Raw genomic sequence first — 21,481 nt, forward strand, 5'->3', positions numbered from 1 at the left:
TGAAAGAACAAGGTAAGGATATCCCCTCTCTCATCATTCCTATTCAGCAATATACTGGGATTCCTAGCCAATGAAGTAAAGTAAGAGAGAGAGGAAAAAAGCACACAGACTGAAAATGAAGATTTAAAACTACCTAATAAGATGATATGATTGTCTACGTAGAAAATCCCAAAGAATCTTTAAGTGAGTTTGGCAAGGTCACAGAATATAAGGTCAGTATAAAGCATGACATTTCTACAGGTAGCAATGAAAGTAAGTTAGAATTAAAATACAGTACCTGTTGCAATAACATTTAAAAACCATGAAACTGACTAAATCCAACAAAATGTAAAAGATTTGTTCACTGAAACTAGAAAACACTGAGGAGAGAAATCATACCATATTCATGGATTCTAAGATTCAATAGTAAGAAGTCAGTTCTCACCACGTTGAGCTACAGATTAAATGCAATCCCAATCAAAACTCCAGTAGGTTTTGTTTTTGTTGCTGTTTTGTTTTGTAGATAGGCTGATTCCAAAATTTATATGGAGAAGCACAGGAGCCCAAGCAGCTCAAACTATTTTGAAGAAGCAAAAAAATCAAGTTCGAGAACTCATACTTACCTAATTTCAAGACTTAGTACAAATAGAAAGTATGGTACTGACAAAAGGATAGATCTATCAATCCCATGGAACAGAAATCCAGAAATAGAACCACACATGTATGACCAATTGATATTCAACAAAGGTGCCAAAGATTATCATTGTAACAATGGTGCAGGAATAATTGGGTATTAATACGTGGGGGGAAAAAGGAGCTTCAGCTCATATCTCACTCTATACTTAAAACTCAATTTGAGATGGACTGCAGACTTAAACAAAAAACCTAAAACCAAAGAACTTCTGAAAGAAAATATAAGAGAATATCTTTGTGGTATTGAGTTAAACAAAGTTTTCTTAGACAAAACAGAAGAGTCAAAAAGAAAAAATTGGGGGCTGGCCCCATGGCCGAGTGGTTAAGTTCGAATGCTCTGCTTTGGCAGCCCAGGGTTTCACCAGTTGGGATCCTGGTCATGGAGCTAGCACCGCTCATCAAGCCATGCTGAGGCAGCATCCCACATAGCAGAATGAGAAGGACATACAACTAGAATACACAACTACGTCCTGGGGTCTTTGAGGAGAAGAAAAAAAAAAAAGAGGAAGATTGGCAACAGATATTAGCTCAGGGCCAATCTTTAAAAAAAAAAAAAATCTGATATACTTATTTGAAAAAAACAAAAAAAGGGAAAAATTCATAAATTACACTTTGATTTTTAGTCAAAATTAAAAACTACTGTTCTTCAAAAGATACTGTTAAGAAAATTAAAGATAAGTCACAGACTGGGAGAAAACCTTTACAAAACACACATCTGATAAAGAACGTTTTCCAGAATATATAAAGAACCCTCCGAACTCACTAATAAGAAAACAAACTCAATTAAAAAGAAATGAGCAAAAAATTTGAGCACAAACTTCACCAAAGAAGAGACAGGATGGCAAATATCTGAAAATTGCGTAACATATTAGTCGCCAGGGAAGTGTAAAATAAAGCCACAATAAGGGACAACCACACACCCATTAGAATGGCTGAACTTGGGGGAAAAAAAGCTTTATAATACCAGGTGCTGGCAAGGATGCAGAGCAACTGAAACTCTCACAAATTGTTAGTGGGAACACAAAATGCTACAACCACTTTGGAAAACAGTTTGGCAGTTTCTAATAAAATTAAATAGATACTTATCATATAACCCAGCAATCCCTTGCCTAGGCATTTACCCAAAAGACTGCAAGAGAATGAAAGCATATGTCCACACACAGACATGTACATACATGAATGCTTATTCTGACACCACCTAGCGTACAGCAATACAATTCTGACACTAACCACTCAAGAGTTAGCATCACATGCCACAGGTTTAAAGGCACAGTCTCCAACAAGACTGCCCTTACTCCTGATGCCAGCTACCCATGGGGGTGGCCAGGCCACCTGTACTTTAGACAGTAACTGCCTACAAATCCAGAGGTTCCCATAACCTCCTCAGGTTCAAAAATTTGCTAAAACTACTCACAGAATTCAGAAAAGCACTATAATTATGATTAGTTTTACTGTAAGGATAAAAATCAGACCAGTCAAATGAAGAGACACACAGAGGGCGGTCTGGAAGGTTCCACAGTGCAGAGCTTCCATGCCCTCTTCCCAGGAGTTAGGGTTGGTCACCCTACTGGCACAGCAATGTATTCTCCAACCAGGAAGCTCTACAGAGCTTTGGTATTCAGAATTCTTATTGGGGTTTCATTACAGAGAGAAATGATTGATTGAATCATTGGCCATGTGATTGAACTCAATCTCTAATTCTCCTCCCCTCCCCAGAGGTTGGCTGGCTCAAAGTCACAAATCTCCAATCAAACAGTTGATCTTTCTCATGACCAGCCCCCATCCTAAATCAATTCATCTCCTCAGTATAAACTTAGGTAATGCTAGGGGCTCACAAATAGCAAAGATACTCCTATTACTTGGGAAATTCCAAGCATTTAGAGTCACCTCACAGGAACCAGGAAGAGAGGCCAGTCACATTCTTTATTATACAACAATGTTTATAGCAGCTTTATTCACAATTAACAAAATCTTGAAATAACCCAAATGTCCTTTAACAAATGAGTGGATAAAACAATTGTGGTATTATATAATGGAATATTATGACAAGAAAAAGGATGAGCTATTGATACATGCAACAAGACAGATGAATTTCAAAAATAATGACTATTTTTACACAGGAATTGTAAATGCAATAAATAACCATATAGCATCATCTTATGATCTGTAACATCAGACAAATAAATCCTTTTTTATAAAGCCATAATAATTTCATTTAGTCCAAGTTTTTACAACCCCAGTGCTATTGACATTTTGGACCAAATAGTTCTTTCTTGTGGGGTGCAGCATCCCGGGCTTCTACTCATTAAGATGCTAGTAGCAACTTCTCAAGTCTTGACAATCAAAAATGTCTCTGGACATTCCCAAATGTTCCACAAGGGGAAAACTCACCCCCAGTTGAAAATTACTAATTTGGTCGAACACAACTTTTACATTTTCATAATCTTAAGTGTTTTTTCGAGACAAAGATAACCTATTCAAACCATTAAATCAGTGTAGGAAATTTATGACATTCAAATTAGGCTTTCCAAAGGAAGATATATCCAAGTTTTGTATAAATCAGAAACTTTAGTGCAATATTACTTTTCACCTTAGGGCAAAGATATGTAGTTGTTCCAAACCAAAATTATTAAACCTAATTTGTCCAGTATTCACTTTGTTTAGTAATATTATCTGAAGTTTTTCCACATTTACATAGCAAATTATTAAAATAAGGTCTGAGCATTTTCCTTCCTGTTATTTGACAACATATATATGCCTTTGTTTCTTATCTAGTATCCTAGCAATCAAGGCAATTAATTTACAGAAGGGCTAACTTTTTCTGCCCAATTTCTTTAGCAAGTATTTGAGTTCTTTAAAGAGCCAGCAAACTTACCCATTAGATTTTTTTTTTAATTTCTGAAAATTATTTGGCTCTTTTATTTTTAATTTATGTAAGTCCTACTTAGTCTATGCAATCAAACTAGGAGCTCCACTACATCTAAGAGACTTTATAATCTATTTTATTAATTATCTATGGAGATAAGCAAAGGCACACAAGCCTATCAACAAACACATTTAGAACGTATTTCTTACTCATGTAATAAAAGAATTTTATTCAACTCTTGGGCAAACTAGGAATCTCTGGAGAAGTATAGCACCGGGTTTTTTTCTATTTCAGTATAGTATATTTGTGTACATTTTGTTTTCTTTGTTTTTAACACAAAGCTCTTTCTCATGTCTTCATCTGGTTCATTGCGGGGGTTTTTTCCTTTTCTTTTTGTCTTTAAAAAAGTGAAAAAGAAAAATCAGGCTATTCAGCATCTTTAGGTTGCTTAGGAAGTCATGAAGCTCTCAACAAACCTGAAGTAATCTTTCCCATTCAATTTGCAGTCCCATTCCATCACACAAACACACACTGACATAACTGTTATAAAGACCAAGGAAAATTCTCTCAATTCTTTGAAACCATATGAAACTAATTTCAATTTTTTTCTTAAATCTTCATTCTCTTCTATTTGATAGTTAATCTGTACTTTTGAATTAGATTACTCCACTATGCATATAAATGATCAATTTTTATGCCCAATTAATTTCCAGAATTTTGAGAGACAATAAGGTGGGTGAATGCCAGCTGCAAATACAGTATTAGAGTTATAAAAAGATCTTTTGTAAAAGGCTAACTAATTTTCTTTTACAAGGAGAGAAAAGACTTTTTTTTTTCTATTTACGCGCGCACACACACACACACTCAAAGACAACTACCCGGGCCACCTTTACAACTTCATCCATGAATCAAAACTAAAGAACAAAACTCACCAATTTGTTGTAGCCTCTTTAAAAGGAGGGAGGTCAGAGATACAAAGAATTGCAGGGAGCCACTTTCTTTCCAGCAGGCACAAAAGCTCTTTCTGGAATTTTTTTTTTTTAGCTTATAGTACTGTGTAAATAAGAAAAACAACAGAGAGGAACCTCTGGCAGAAGAAACACCACTACTCACATAGGCTGCAACACGAACAACTTCTTAATCCCACAGGTGAGACCAGCTATTGGCCTGACAAAACTTACATCTGAAATGCCAGTAGGTATTAAGAAATCTGAAGACAAGCAGACAAACAAAAAAGACAAATGGCTGCTTGATAGAGAATCAGGTCAGACCACAAAATTAGCTTCCCAACATTGCTTCCACCAATGGAGAAATAAAGCAGCTGTGCACTAATCAAAACCAGAACCAGACTTGACTAAGACCCAGAAAAAGAACCAGAGGGAAGAAAGCAGAAAAGAGTCAGGGATAAAAGCTCTAATTGTTGAATGAGGCTCACCCCTGGAGACAAAGTCAGTGCAGAAGGTGAGTCACCTGGGCATCCCAGTGGAACTTCCACCTGTCAAAGGAAAACTCAGACACAAAAACATTTCCAAAGGGGCTTACTTACAAAGACGGAAAGGGAATTTTCAGGCTCTAGAAGGACTGGCTCCGAAACAAACAAAAACAGTTACTTGAAAGAAAAATATCTCACAAATATCAATGTTACTGAGTTAATAGCCTCGTCATGGAGTAAAACAACAATTTTCTCATATAATCATTTATCTCACATCTTCAAACGTTTTCACGAAAACCATTTTTCTTGTTTATCTCACTTGCAATGTCTCTCTTCCCCTCCTCCCCTCCTCAACTATGGAAGGCTTACTTAAATAAAAACAACGTAAAATATTTGGTTTTACTGCCCCTAGCCTTCTCCTCCTATTAAGGCAGAGTTAGGCATTCATTTACATTCCCTACAACGAAAGTCACAAATTTGCCAGGTGTTTGCTAATAGAGAAAAGACACAGCCAGAACTGAAGTCTGCAGTCCCCACCTGATCTTGTTTCAATGACCGAGGGCATAGATCCCCGATTCTCAACTGGTGGCAATTTTGCTCCCAGACATCATTTGGCAATGCCTGAAGACATTTTTGGTTGTCACAACTAGGAGTGCGAGATAGTGCTACTGGCATTATCTAGTGAGTAGAGCCCAAGGATGCACATCCTATAATGCACAGGACAGCTCTCACAACAGAGAATTATGCAGCCCCAAACATCAATAGCACCACTGTTGAGAAACTGGCTCTTGAGTCAGACCACCTAGGCTGAGATTTCAGCCTCATCAGTTACCTGTTGTGGAACATTAGATAATTGACTCAATGCCTGAGTTTTCCCATCTATAAACTGGAGAAGATAACAGTACCTACATCTCAAAAGGCTGCTGTGATTAGTAAGTGCGATATAACTGTTTGCTATGGGAATCTTTATTGGAAATACATAAATCTGTTCCTCCAGCTTCTTGGATTGCAATATATATCCATATCAATATCACCTGACCTTTTTTCCCTTTTATCTACATCTAAAGTCTCTGCTGTGTTTCCACCTTTAGGTGTGGAGGCTTCTACACAAGAATAAATCCTACTGACCTTCGGTGAGATGACTCCTCACTTTTTATTACCCATTTCTTTGGACAATTGTGCAGAAAAGTTACCATAGCAGGTATGACTGCTATCTTTTGAAAGGCCTGCTTACAAGGTTGGACCTTATTCTCAGGTATCTGAGAACTTAGATTTCCAGAGTATTCCTACCATTCCCAAAACTGATAAAAGTGGCTCACTATTCCTAAACTGTTCATACAAAATAGATGGTTTATGCAGAATATGTGCTTTCCTTCCAGGAGTCCAGAATTTAGGTGCATGCCAGGCAGGTGCCTACATGACCTGCCCACAATAAAAATCATAAGCAGAGTCTTGAATGAGCTTCCCTGATTGGCAACATTTCACATGTGTTGTCACAACTCATTGCTGGGGGGAATTAAGTACATCCTGCGAGACTTCATTGGGAGAGGACCTTGGAAGCTTGAGCTGGGTTTTCCTCAGACCACACCCCATGTACCTTTTCTCTTTGATGTTGTTTCACGTCCTTTTGCTATACTAAATCTTAGCTGTGAGTATGACTGTAGGCTGAGTCCTGGGAGCCCTCCTAGTGAATCACCAGGGTGTGGTCTTGGGGACTTTCAACACATAGTCCGACTGTTTTATTCCACTCAATGATATGTAAAAGGTCACGTTACCAACTTAAAATATCACATTTCATATATTTCTCACACACTGCACATTGGTAGACAGAGTTAAGTATAATTTTCATTCTATTAATTTTTTTCTTGTGAGGTACTAGGTTCTCAGCTGCTACAATTTTTCCTAGATCAAACATAATATCTGCCATTATATACAGATCAATGCCTGGCACACAACATTGTAAAAATGGAACTGTATTACATTTCTCTCTCCCCTCTGTGTTTCCAAGTTACTCCTCTTTTGATCACATGAGCAAGATTTTTGGCAAATATCTTTCTCACTTCTCATGAGACGTACTCTGTCATCCCTGAGTTCATTATTCAGGTACCCAGGGCCAAATTCAACCGTAATTTCTGCTAAATAATCAGCTGTTAATTTTTCCTACTCTCCTTTTTCTTCCAAAGACTAAATTTTCCATTGGAATAGTAGGCTTAAAAAAAAAAAGTAAATCTTCGTGTCCCAAATCCATGGGTTTTTCTGTCTAGAATTTGTATTCTCTAATTAAAGATGCTTCACCTTTAGATTTTTCAAACCATGTTCCTTGAGAACATTATCCTAAAGCTGTTAATAGGTGTTTATGATGAAAGATTCGGTGGTTAATCAAGTTTGGGAAGTTAGGTACACAAAGTTAAACAGATTTATTTATTATAGAACTTTTCAGAAACTTTGATATCATTTGAATTGTAAAGAAACATTTTACGGTTTTTGGTAAGTTACATAAAAATATAAAATTATTCCCCTCAGGAATATCTTAAAGGGACCAATATGTTACAGTATGCATTTTGAGAAATACTATGCCTATCCTTGGTAAGATGGCGGTAATCACATCTGATGTCTGAGAAATCTGTGGATCAGGTCCAAGAAGGCTATAAATATTATGGCTAATCAAACAGAGCTACATAGCTGAGTTCTGACTCAGTTGCCTTGAAAACTGAAATGTCTAAAATATTAGGCAGACTATGAATTAAAAATGAGATCAAATAAAAATTGCTAATAGATCACTTATTACAGGTCTTTCTCTCTAATGGAAAACTACTTTATAATTTTGTATGACAGTGAAGTACAAAGTTTCTTTAACACTATGGTAGTAAATGACTTGTCCTATAAAAAGAAAAACTAAATTCAGTTAGTTGTAAGCCAGTAACCACTCAGTAGCACATCTACTAACCTGGAACTTGAATTGCTTGACTTCTAAAATGAAAAGAATTAGGAAAATATACACACAAACTAAAACAAGACCACTGAGCAAGCATTTTTTAAAGTAATAAAAATACATCACTACTAAATAAATTCAACAAAAAGGTTTGTTAATACTTTATTAGTATTTTCTAATGGACAACATAATGCAAACCAAATAAAAATTTTATTCTTCTTTTTAGTTCAATAAAAATAACCAACATTCTGATTGTTGTTTCTTCTTTGTTAAAGAAGGAAAAGTATTGATAGAATAGTTAGGCACACAGTTGACACTTACTGTACAATGATATACACAAGTTATCTTTGAACAATTATAATCCTAAAATGTGCTCTTTATTTTTTCCCTTGTAATACAGGAGCCATGCTCCTATCAGCAAAATTTACTAATAACAAAAGAATTTTACAAGGAGTGACAAAAAAAGACTTTTAAAACAAGTCCTTAAATAAAAGGATGCAGCAACAACGGAATGTAAGTTGTTGGGTTAAGAAGACAGTTTAAACTAGATCTCAAAACATTAAAAATTCATTTATTTTACAATTACTCAAATACACATGCATAAATGAAAATATTGCACAAAATTAAAATTTTAGATTGTGAAATTTATATTGTTCTTAATTTTTAAAAAATTGGTACACTTTCTGGTAGCACTTAACTGTTTTTTTCCAAACACCAGCAGCACAAACTTAAAAGGAGCAAACCAAAACTTCAAGAAAGTTTTTAATTATTTTTTTTAAAAAAAATTAAGGCTAACCAAGTGCATTCATTCATCAATGGCACAATTGTTTTCAGCAACTATTCAGAACACCCTAATAATAGGAAATGCCCATCTAAGGGCTATCTTTAAATAATACAATCAATTTTTTAGGTGAATGAACTATAAGTTAGTAGTGATGGTTTCTAAAGTTTGTATGTTGCCTGAAAAATCAGAAAACCCAAACAAAAAATGATTAATTTTGAAGGTTCTTGCCTAAAGGCACCACTGACTTAAAAACACATTCAAAAATCAAATATCAGAAGACATAAAGCCTCTTCATGTATATATTTATATATGCAGTAAATGCATTAAATGTAATAACTTTATTAAACATAGTACACTGTACTTGACTTATGGGTTAAATATTTTACACACAGCTTGACCAAGTCATTCAAAAAGTATCTCTAATTTTAGCATGACCACAGTTCTCTCTGATGTAAAACAGAGATGTGCACAGAGAAGATGCACAACCGTTTACATAGACTACCATTTCTGCTTTTGAAATATAAACTCTCTTAAACAAAAATTATTTTAAAAACCTATTTACTCAAAGAGTTTTTGGTATGACTGCAATTAGCTTGCAATAATGAAAATTTGCTATCTTGCATGACCTTTCTTTCCCTGGTTGATGGTCAGCCTTCCTCACATTATCTAGAAATGCTTTTATACATGTACACACTAGGTTCTCACATGAATTCTGTTAACCTTAGATTTATTTATGTCAAAAATATACTTGAAATGGGCAGGGGTATATTTGAAAATCATTGCACTATGGCTGTGCTGATGCTTCCTACAGACATGTTTCACATATCCTCACTTTTAAAGCTTGGGGCCTGGGGAGGAACCAGGGCAGGGAGACACACTGAGAAAAATTATTATTTCTTCCATCAGAATCAATAAAGATCTTTTCTCGTTTGCAAGTTGCAATAAAAGAAATTTATGTAATTCTGAAGACATGCAACACATGCTGAATATATGCATACTGAAAGTATGCACAACAGCATTATGAATAAATATGATTATTATAAAGCTTTAAAGGAAGGCTTTAGTCTGTTATTAGGCTTCACTTTGCAATAAGGATCTCGGTAAAAACAAGACAATACTATCTTGTTCCAATCTTAAAGCTCCCAAATAACTGGGATACCAATACGCTGCCCCTTCATCTTAAGCACCCGGACGTTCTTTTAATACCAGGATCTTGGCTCAGTGGTCTGATAAATAGCTTCACTATTTTAAGGTTTTAGTGTTAAATATTTTTAAAACAAAAAATGCCGACACACCCAAACCCTTAGTCAGTGGAAGTATTTAAAAACTACGTAGAAATCCTGCATACCAGTTATATGAGACTTCCAAGATGGACAAATGGAGAATGAGAAAACTATAGGAAATGCAGAGGCTCTAAAACTGGAAAAGGTATTTTGTTGTTGTTGGTATAAAACTATTTTAGGGACTTAAACGTATACACTGAGGGGTTTTGCTAACTTGCTTTATTTAGTAGAATTTTACATTATGCAAAATATAAATAAAAGCATATTTTAAAAAATATTACAGTTGTTTTCATTATTTATGTTCATATATGTACACTGTAATAGAATTAAGAATTTGTATGTTTATATATGACTAGTAAGCTCATTTGATTCTCTGATTTGCTATTTTTGTTACCACCTAAGGTATGTCTAGATCACACAATTTAAAATTATCGTATGGTAACTTTCAAGAGAGTACTGTTTTTTTAAATTTCCATAGTTTTAGAAGGACAAAATGTATTTGGCAGTTCTTTCAACAAATTATACCCCTACTGTTTAATCAATAATCTCTTAAAGACAAAGAAAACTGTAATAATTTTGAAACTTAAATGAGAGCCATCATATGCTTCTTTTTGCACACAGAATGCCAAAAGAAAACTTATGATTGAGTACCATAAGAGCAAAATAGAGCTCTTAAAGCACATAAGAATCAGTTAAAACGTGTTTTACCAATGAATAACAAATCCAATCAAATTCTGTTTTTGATTGGTTTTATTTTATACTAGGTTTTATTTTATGTCACAAAACTGTAATTTGGGTATAAGGTTATGTCATACTTTAAGGGCATTCTGTCATTTTCCCCAGACCTGAAACAGAGGTTCCAAAGATCATTCACCTGGCTAATCCACACTATGTCAAAATTCCAACAAAGACCTATAAAATCATTATGCAAAACAAATCCCTCCAAATCACACATTGCACAGTCTCCCACTATTAAACAAATTAACCAATTTATCTGTTAACCATTGTTTTGTGCTTTCCTTAGCTCTCATATATACACACTGGCACTTTGTCATTGCTGGAGAATGCTGATTAGTTTGAAAAGGAAGAGACCAATGTCATTCCTGCTTGAGATGGGGACAGTATCCTCTCAATGTTGCAAAAATATGCACCAAATCATGTGAGACACGGAAATCTCTCTTGGTAGTGGCTGGATTATAGACAAGGATGAGAAGAACCACAGTCTTATGGATGTATTAATAACCTATTTTGAGACACTAAAAGACTGGTGCAGACACAACAGTATATGAGTTAAGCCCCGGAAGATCTGTCCATACCATTAGTCCTGGACAAAATGAACACCAGCTTCATAGATTGGAGTGTCACCTTTTCTGTAAAGAAGGCGCTTGAGTAGTCTGAAGTTTCTGTTTATATTTCTGCATCTGCTTTGACCGTGAATGCAGTTTGTTGAAAAGTTCACGGAATTTATACTGTGGAAATAAGGTTTCCAAAAAGCCTTCCAAGAAGACATAAACCATTCTCCTATTTAACTGGTTGTGCTGAAACATTTCAAAAACCCGAAGAATACCTTTCCGCGTTGTCTCAGCCCCGATAATGTGCTTCAGTTCATCTAAATGAAGAGGAGGAAAAATAAACATAATTCATTACCCAAATAAAGGAAACACAGGCCTAAAGTATACTCTAAGTTAAATAAAGTATGTAAAGTACACGGCAGAATAAGTGATAAATAGTAAGTACTGTTAATGTGTTTCGGCTATATATTATAATTGAGATTTAAAAATTACCCATGTCTGCATGCAGGCATGCATCCATACTTATGAAATAGACACTGAGAGACAATACAGCACAGAAGAAAGAAGTAGATTCAGACTCAGAAACCCCAAATTAGAGTTATAAGCCTGTCCTTTAATACCTGTATGTAAGACTTACCCACCCTGAGTATTTCCTAATCTGTAAAATGAGCATTATAATAACCAATATCCTTATAACTGCAAGAATTTATAAGGCTTTAATGAGATAATGTGAAAAGTGATCTGTAAACTCTAAAACACTATATAAATATTCTTACTACATCTAATGCACAGTGAGAAATGCTACAAGGAAACAATATGTGAAAGTTGATCTATGATCTTAAAAAACTTGTGACACAGTAATAGTGTCATTAAAATAATAAAAGTATAAACCTGTTTACAGGGCGAATTCCATATGAGATAATAAGGAAAGACTCCCCTCAAGGAAGTGACCAGTGAAGTAGACTTTGCTACCTGGGCAGGATTCTGACAGGCTCAAATAGATGATGGATTAGTTTTGGTGGAGAGAATGAGCAATCAATGAGCAAATGAGCACTGAGTGAAAAAAAACCAAGACAGGTTCAAGAAATGGGGGTAGTACAGTTTGGTTGAATTTTAGGATTCCCGTAAGAAGAGGTGGAGAAAAGAATGAAAAACTGACAGTGCTGTGACGGTCAGGGTGAGCAAGTTTGGAATTTACTCATAGGCAACATGAAGTTACTGGAGATACTTGAGTATGCGAACAACATGTATGATTATTCTTAATTATTTATAATCGGGCCTCAATGGCAGTAAATACTATTTTATTGCTTTCAAAAGAAATGTGCAACTTTCAAAAGGTATGTTTCTAAATAGGGATACAATACAATTTAAAGCAAATAGTTTGTGAACCGCCTAAAACACAGGCAAGGGATTCTGCATCTGTAAAGATACATACTTTTATATCTACCCTCACTTCCTTTAAGTCTTCACACAAGTGTCATCTTCTCAAGGAGGCCTTCCCTGACCACTCTATCTACAAGTGCAACTCACCTGATACTGCCCTTTTCCTGCCCCATTTGTTCTCTCAGCACTTACCACTATCTAATGCACTGTGCTTTATTTGTTTTGTCTGTTTGGTGATCCCCTAATAGAATGTAAGCTTCAAGAAGGCAAAGATTGGTGCAAAGAATAGTGTCTGGCACACAACATGCTCTCAACAAATATTTACTGAATAAATCCATTAAGGTTTCTTCCAGCTGCACAATTGAGTTAATGTATAGCAAGATCTGGTTTATTTTAATAGTATATTAAGTAATATCCTATGTTATTGTTTCTTTTTATTTTTCTGAAATGATATTTCTATAATTTGCTTTTTATCTCCAAATGTAACAGTATAGTCTACAGAGCCAAATTAATAGCCGTCTAGTAAATTTCTACTTTGACAGAAGAGAAAGTTGATGATGAAATCTATGATGAAAATACAGTTTTAAATTAAAGGAAAACAAATTATAGGAAAAGAAATAAGTATTGCATGATATTAAAGAACTTAATAAACATTTCTTTTCCAGTATCTACATGCATAATTAAAATGTAGAAAAGAGATATCTAAGTATTGTCAAAGATACTCATAACCAAAGAAAGGACAAAACAACCATCCAGCCACACAAAACTGCTTTTCCTATTATATAGCGTCTCCCACTGAGAGAAGACAAGAGACAAAGTGAATCTAAGTTAGCGAGATAGCAGTGTTCCAAAGAAGCAACTCAAATTAGACCAACTAAATGCCACCATGTATACTTTCTTTGGGATTATGTTTTAATAAAGATTAATAATGGACCAATCAGTTGTTTCCATGCAAAGGGATTCTTTGAAAGAATCTGTTTTTCTCTTAAGTAGAGCAAATATGGCTCCAGAAACCTCACACTTCATATTTTTTATCAGCCGTTTCATCTGTCACATATTTTATTTATCATTGACTTTATTCTCAAAATGTTTCAAGGCAGCAAAGTGAAATGTACATCACTATTTTTTAAAGTGGTTGACAGCAGTGGCTTTCAAGTCACTCAGAGCTGAGTCAGAATCCCGAGTCACTTACTAGCAGCTATAAACCTTGGGAGGCTTACTTACCCTTTTCAAGCTTCTGTCTCCTCATATAAAGCTGTGATGTTAACAGTGGCTGGATTCATAATATTGTTATGAGGATTAGTTAAGAACATACGAGAAATGCCTAGCACAGTACCTAGTATATGGTAAGCCATCAAATGGCAGTTATTATAATCAAAAGGCAGCTAAGCTAGAATGCTCAACGCCAAAAATGTTGTTTACCAAACATTCTCACTCACCTGGCATAATTGAAAGTAATTTAGTTTTTCCTGCAACTCTTGTTCTCATTCGAATGGCTTTATCTCTGCACGGAACAGTCTCTGCTAAAATGCCATTAGGCCAAAAGGCATCTCTATTTAAGAAGAGTAAACAAATTTTGTAAACATTTTCATTTTCTAATCATACAAGTTGGTAAAATTATTCTAATTTTCTACAGAAAACACAAATGTAAACAACAGAAAGAGGAAACATTTCTGAAATTTTATAGAGTCATGCCCTGCATAATGACATTTTGGTCAATGATGGACTGCATATATGACGGTGGTCCCATAAGATTAGTACCACTCAGCCTAGGAGTGTAGTAGGCTGTACCATCTAGGTTTGTGTAAGTACACTCTACAACATTCACACAACAATGAAAGAAATCATATGACGAATTTGTCAGGACAAATCCCTGTTGTTAAGCAACATATGACTACATAGGTATGATATTCAACAAACATAATTAAACGTAGAGTTCAATTTTAGGTGTAAAAGGATATACATAAGAAAAATAGATGAATTCTGCCCTGGAGTAACTTATACACACTAATGAATGATAAAGACAGCAAACAGAAATATATAAATGACCACATCACAACCACTTAAACTCAAAGCAGGCTTTCACCTCATTGAGACTGAATAGCTCATCCAAATACAACTCCACAATATTCAGAGAATTTGGACAGCTTCAGGTTAGTCTCCCCCAGTTAAGCCAATATAAAACAAATTCTGCACCCACATCTGATAGCTGGATTGATTACAATGTTCCTTTCACATATAACCACTTCTCCACTTTCACAGTCTGCTTAATTCCTGCTTCCTAGTTCTCAGGTCAAAAGCAGGAACTAGCACAACTACTAAGCTTCCAGCTCAGAATTTTGTCTGAGGGAGAGAGACTCCCTAGTGTAGTCATTCTTAACCTCGACTGCACACCTGGGGGACTGCACATTAGAAACACCTGGGAACTTTAAAAAAATCTTAATGTCTAGGCCTTCCACGAGCTTAATTACGTGAGACTCTCTGGAGATGAGACCCAAGCATCAGTACTTTTTAAAACTCTCTGAGTGATTCCAAAGTGCAGCCATGGTTGAGAATCATGGCTTCAGAGGAACAACATTCACCTGCCCTGAAATAGAATGAATGTGCCAGGTGGACCGACTTTCGGAAACAGTATGGTATAGTGAGAAGAAACTCAGCTTCAGATTAAAGAAAGCTACTTCCCCACTTTCCACCACGTGAGTCTTTGGGCAAGTTGCTTAACTTCTCTAATCTTCAACTTACTCATGACAAAATGGAGACAAAAATCCCTATCTTGTAAAAAGGTAAAATCAGAAAGTGTACATAAAATAGTTGGCACAGTGCAAAGCAAACAGTGTTCAATATTGATAGCTCCCTTCTTGCTTCTGTTACTTCAAAGTGCGTAATGGCATGAATATTTATGCCTTGCTTATCTTTTACTTTTAGAAAAGAGGTTTGTTTTTCTGCTATGCCGTGCTTTCCTTGAAGGGACTGCATCTTCTCTCTCAGTCCCCAGTGATTGGCTAAATGCTAGACACAGAGGAGAGGCCTCAGAATACTTTTGTAGAATGAACATAAGATTATTGGAGTACCACTGCTCTTAATTTGTATTCTTTTCAGAGTTTCAAACAGTTAATGAAAAATTGGACCATGGCCAGAGACAAATATTTTTTTAAATTTTCATTTAAAATGAAGGTTAGCAAACACAACTGAGAAAAATTCATCCCCAAAATTATGTATTCGATTATATGACCATATGCTACGTCTACACTAATACTTTAATTATTTTAAAGCCACATTACTGTGATAAAATATAGCCTAACATCTTAAAGATTTTTCTTTGACAATTTTCTGTATTCTGAGTTTAAAGAAACAAAGATCAACAGGTCCATGGGACAAATGTTTATTATAATTCTTAGAAGTCTTTTTGCTCATCGATGGCCAAACTTTATGGCCAGGAAGAAAAGAAGTGCAATGAAAGTTAAATAGTGATAACAATGCTAAACTCTGTACTACCTGAAAGAAGTGACTGTGTCTTAAGATATACCTGAAACGTTTCACTAAGTCTGCTACTTGCTCAGGTGAGGTCATCCAATCAACATGGTCAACTATTTTTCTGAAAGTAAAGAAATTTAAATGAGTAAGGTCAAAATTTTAGAAGGTGAATAAAATAAAGAAGCACTACTTTCATGGAGTAAGCAACTCAATTTGCATGTAAATTATCTCTGATAGTAACAGACTGCTTTATGATATTCTTAAAAGGCTCAGAGAAGAAAATTCTCCTATAAAAGTTGAGCAATCTACTTCCAGAAGTAAAAGTTTAAAAAGCTGAGTAAGATCAGTGATGAAAAAAAAAAGTGGTACCTATTAATAGTATCACCATATGTGGCTCTAATAAGCTGTTGAAGTAGGTTTTTGATATTCCTTCGCAACCACTGATTTCTCTCTTTTAAGTCGAATACTTCATCCATGAGAAGCAGCATCACCCTAAGTGGAATATTGTCATCCACCTGACAAAATATGGGAAGAAATAAGGATATGTTTATTTTAGTTACCTATCTACACCTAGTCTGAATGGCTACTTTTGCTGCTTTTACAAAACAATCACTACTACTTCACAGGTCAGAGAACCAGTTACACTATAGCTTTCACAACCTGACATTTCATTCTAATTTAGAAAAAGTATTTTTAACAGTCATTTGACAGAATACAGAATTTTACAACCCTACAATGATGAGTAAACTTCAAGGCTGTAGTGAGAAAAACTTCTCAAACTGATGACCGTCTTAGGAAAAGATGATTTGGCCCTTTTACACTTTTAGTAGAGTCTATACTAGTTGATAAGGCAAATGCTAGCCACTCTATTTTCTCGGGCATCTTTTTCAAAAGTACAAAATATTCACAACGTTTCTTCTTATTTCATAGAACAAAACACAGAATTATGTGTTTTGCTTGGTTAGTGAGTTATATGTATTTAGGTATTTTCAGGAAAAAAGAAGCTGAAAATAAAATCCAGTACACAGCTAACGTTACAAAAGGCATATTTCATTAAATTATTAGAATTTTCTTTTAACACATTTTTTGTACACTTTTATTATGGGAATATTCAATTGTAAAAAATAAAGACAGACAACTAGAATGCTTTGATGTGGGAAAAAATATATACATATATAAAGGAAAAAATTGGTGAGATTTAGAACTGCAAAACTGTCTATAATTGCCAGTAATTTTACAATTCTTTCATCACTAAGATACTCTTTCCAACTATTTCCTCATCAGTGTTGTAATTTAAATATTGAGAAAACAACATGAGTTACACATTTTTCACTGTCATGTTGTAAACATTTTCTTAGTGCAGCTTCCCTTTCACATATCGAAAGCTCACAGCTTAAATGAGAGTGAGGGAGGAGGGAGAGACCCATTATGGAGGCAAAATAAATACTGCTCTATTCTCTGATTAAGTATATTCATGAGTTTGGTGCCACATGGCAATTCTAATAAACAGTGAAACTGTAAAAACCCTTAACAAAAGGTATGATGTCATGTATACCAGCACAAGTCATAATAAAACATTCTAAAATATTCTTGAAAAAGCAAATGAAAACGTTATCTTTGTTTAAGCCAGTTTATTATAAAGAAATTCAATGAGAATTTCTCTGAAAGGAGATAATTATTAACTTTAAAATAAATCTGCCTAATAGAACACAATAAAGAGCCCAGAACCAAACATATACGCTAATCTGATCTGTGACAAGGGAGAAACATAGTACACTGAGGAAAAGAGGGCCTTCTCAGTAAACGGTGCTTGGGTCAAGTGGACCCTTACCTCATTCCATACACAAAAATCAATCCTAGATGAATGGTAAATCTAAATTTTGGCATGGTAAAACAAAAAAACTTTTAAAGAAAGTCATGGGAGAATATCTTTGTGATCTTGCAATAGGCACAGATTATATATACAGTGCATAAAAGCACACAAAGTAGAAGATAGTCACAATACACAAATATTTATATCTGCAAAGGAACCAATATTCAGATTATATAACGCACTCTTACTAATCAAAAAGACAATGACAGCCAGCCAACAGAAAAATGAGGGAAAGAGCTAGACACACAAGACAAGACACCCAAATGACCAATAAACATATGAAAAAGGGTTCACCATTTCAACAGTCATCAGAGAAATGGAAATCTACATGAGATATAATAATCAGAATGGCTAAAATTAATAAGATACAACATATTGACTGTTGGCAGGCTGCAGAGCACGGGAATTCTCATGCATTGCTGGTGGCAGTGTAAGAGGTACAAACACTTTGGAAAACTATTTGACAGTATCTACTAAAACTGAACTTAGGCATACCCTCTGACCAAGCAATTCCATTCCTAGGTATAGATCCAACAGAAACATGTACTTCTTTTTTTAATCAAAAGACATGTATCAAAATGTTCATACGAGTATGATTCATAATACATCAACTAAATTGTATTATATTTACAAAATGGAGTACTGTAAGGCCACAAGAATGAAGAAACCAAAATCACACAAAACAACACGGAAGAATATCACAATGTTGAGCAAAAAAAGCCAGACTTAAAGGAATACATACCTGACAGTTTCATTTATATAAAGTATAAAAGCAGGGTAGAAGTCAGGATAGTGATTATCCTTGGTAGGGGAGAGGATAGTGACAGGAAGAGAGCATTAGGGGCTTTCTGGGGTACTGGTAATGTTCTGTTTCTTGTTTAAGAGTGCTGATTACATGGGCATGTTCAGTTTTTAAAAATTCATCAAACTTAACACTTACAATATATGCACATTAATGTTATATATACATATTATACTTGATTAAAAAGTTAAAAAGATCTGCAAAATGTGATTTGAATTACAACTGAAGACCACAAAAAATAAAATTAACTCACAGTATCATCAAGTTGAGCTGAGACACGACAATGTTCAGGATCTGAATCAGCCTTTGGAATTAAAGGAGGCACCTAACATTAAAAAAAAAAAATGGAAAAACAGAACAAAGTAAATGCACTAGAGCAGACAATACAATAATAAACTAAAGTGAGTATCAACCATAACAAATAGGATTTGATGCGATTTTGGGGACAACATATAAACAAAGTTTATATAGTATTAACAAAGTATTAATGAATCTAAAATTAGAAACCAAATATAAAAGGGCAATTATTTCATTACCAAATGTTTTCTTTCCTTTAAAAAAAGATTGGCTTTTGAGTTGGAGGGGGTGATTACTTAGTCAAACTCTATATTTTTAGAAGAATTTAAAGCTAAGAAAGGTTAAATGATTTAAAGATCAAAAGTTAGTAGCACAGCTGGGAAACAGAACTCCATACTTCTTTCTTTTACCATAAAGAGCCTGACAGTATGTTAACACACTTAAGGAACCAAATTGTTAGATAACATAAGTTACAGGGAAAAAAGGGACAGAAAGACCAGCACTAGCTGATAATCATTTTTTAGCAGGGGAAAGACCAACAAAATCATCTATTCTAATTTCCTCATGTTATTGGTGAGAAAAAAGAAGCCTGGAAAAATTTTGTGACTTTTGTACAAAGTCATATGGGTAGTTATAGGCAGAAGCATGGATAATGCTCATTTAAGTGTTGATGTACTTCCCATGATTAGAAATAAAGATGAAACACCAGAGAAAGTATGAGAATTAATAGAAATGTATGATTGACACACTGTTTTGGGAGTTGTCTTTTACAGTAAAGAACTTCCATCTGTGTTTATGTATATTTTCTCTTCATTCAAACATGATCTAACAAATAGAAAACTCTAATAGCTACATGTTTCCTTTTAGATCTTGATTATAACCTTGAAGAACTAGGTCAAAATTATAAAAAGTGTAAATTAGGAAGCAACAAACTCCTTGGTCCACTGCCTGTGTCTGCTAATGTAATGAAAAAGATTCCCAGGAAACTTCTATGCCTCTTGCAGGTATACACACAGTAAAGTATGGCCCAAGAGACAGATGATGGTAGAAGACTTTTCCTCCTTTTGATCTCATAGTCACTCGATCATGTGAATCAGGAGAAAATAGACTTTATGTTTCCTGATGAATACTAGCATAACTAATTTTCACAACAGCACTGACATTTTATTATAAAACTTAGCATTATAGGATAAAAATGGCATAATGGAATAAAACAGTACAAAGAATGTTAACTTTAGTAATATTAAATACTTGTTTAAGTGAATTTTAAAAGTTTACCATAGTGACTGGTTTTTATAGAATCTATTTCTGATCAGAAGTTATTCTCTTTAGAGAATTTTTTTATTTTTATTCTTTATGAGTCTGTGTCTAGAGGGCTTTAGACTTCTGAAAGGAAATAAGGTAAATCTAAGCAGGAGCTCAATAAATCTTAGTTGACTTAAAAATAGTTTGCTTTAGACATTACTGAAAACATCTTCTTACCTTGAAAAATGATTGCTTTATGTCTTGACCTAATCTTTCTGACATTTTGCCCATGTTGTCTGACATTTTAGTCATTCCCTCTGCCAAGCTATCAGGAAGGGATTTAACTGCATTTGAAACATTCCTCATAGAATTTCGAAGTGGATTTACAAAAGTGTCCATCTAAAGGGGAAAAAATATTATACCATGACTTCATTGCATCAGATTTGGAATTAAACTGAGAAGCCTCAGAAAATACAGAGTGCAACACATGAAAGATGTAATAATTTTCCAATCTATAATATCTCATTGCACTTTAAAAGTGTAGAACTCTTGTCTTCAGTGAGTCTTAAAAATGTATTTTCACACTCAAATATATGATTTAAAAATTTGAGTGATAAGGTTATTGTTAGAAAATGAATATATGCTTTGGCTGTCTTCTTATTTAAAAAATTCTGAAAAAATTGAAAAGTTTTCCAAAACAGAAACTGATGCAAGTGGATTTAGCCACAACATCCTTGTGCCACATTCAAGGCAACACTGACACAGATATTTTGAGGAGACACTGAAAAGTAAACAAGCAGATAAAATAAACAAATAGAAAGTTCAAATAACTAAGAAGTAACTAAGATATTTTTTAAGCAACTTTTAGGATATATTACTCAATTTGAGTAATATATGCTCAATTAGAATCTCTGGAGGGAATTTGGAATACATTACAAAGAAGAAAAATAAGTTGCAAATAAGACATGGAGACCATATTTTAGTAAGGCAGAACAGAAAAACCATAAAAGAAAATATGATCAGAGATATAAAAAAGGATAACCTCCAGAGGCTTTAAAATTGACATTCTGACTATCTAAATGTCAGATAATTTCGGTTAAGAAAGGGAGAGACGCCTAAAGAAAATAAAGTAGCTTCATATGGAAC

The 21,481-nt window shown here is 34.5% G+C and overlaps 1 protein-coding gene across 25 annotated transcripts in view; it reads right to left on the reverse strand.

The window, feature by feature from the left end:
* Positions 1–21,481, reverse strand: part of SNX13 (sorting nexin 13) — a 143,558-nt gene that overhangs the window by 14,327 nt on the left and 107,750 nt on the right. For 8 of the 25 annotated variants that reach the window (XM_070615846.1, XM_070615845.1, XM_070615841.1 and 5 more), the window contains 6 exons: positions 20,573–20,734; positions 19,047–19,118; positions 16,488–16,633; positions 16,171–16,239; positions 14,084–14,196; positions 11,537–11,578 (listed from right to left, as the gene is read on the reverse strand). In XM_070615846.1, coding sequence (XP_070471947.1) covers positions 11,537–11,578; positions 14,084–14,196; positions 16,171–16,239; positions 16,488–16,633; positions 19,047–19,118; positions 20,573–20,734 — 604 coding nt within the window. Of the gene's footprint in view, positions 1–8,051; positions 11,579–14,083; positions 14,197–16,139; positions 16,240–16,487; positions 16,634–19,046; positions 19,119–20,572; positions 20,735–21,481 lie in introns of those variants that run through there. The other 17 variants (XM_070615839.1, XM_008515020.2, XM_070615856.1 and 14 more) reach the window with 5 other exon arrangements.

The sequence above is a fragment of the Equus przewalskii genome, chromosome 4 (assembly GCF_037783145.1).
Source record: "Equus przewalskii isolate Varuska chromosome 4, EquPr2, whole genome shotgun sequence".
Classification (NCBI taxonomy): domain Eukaryota; kingdom Metazoa; phylum Chordata; class Mammalia; order Perissodactyla; family Equidae; genus Equus; species Equus przewalskii.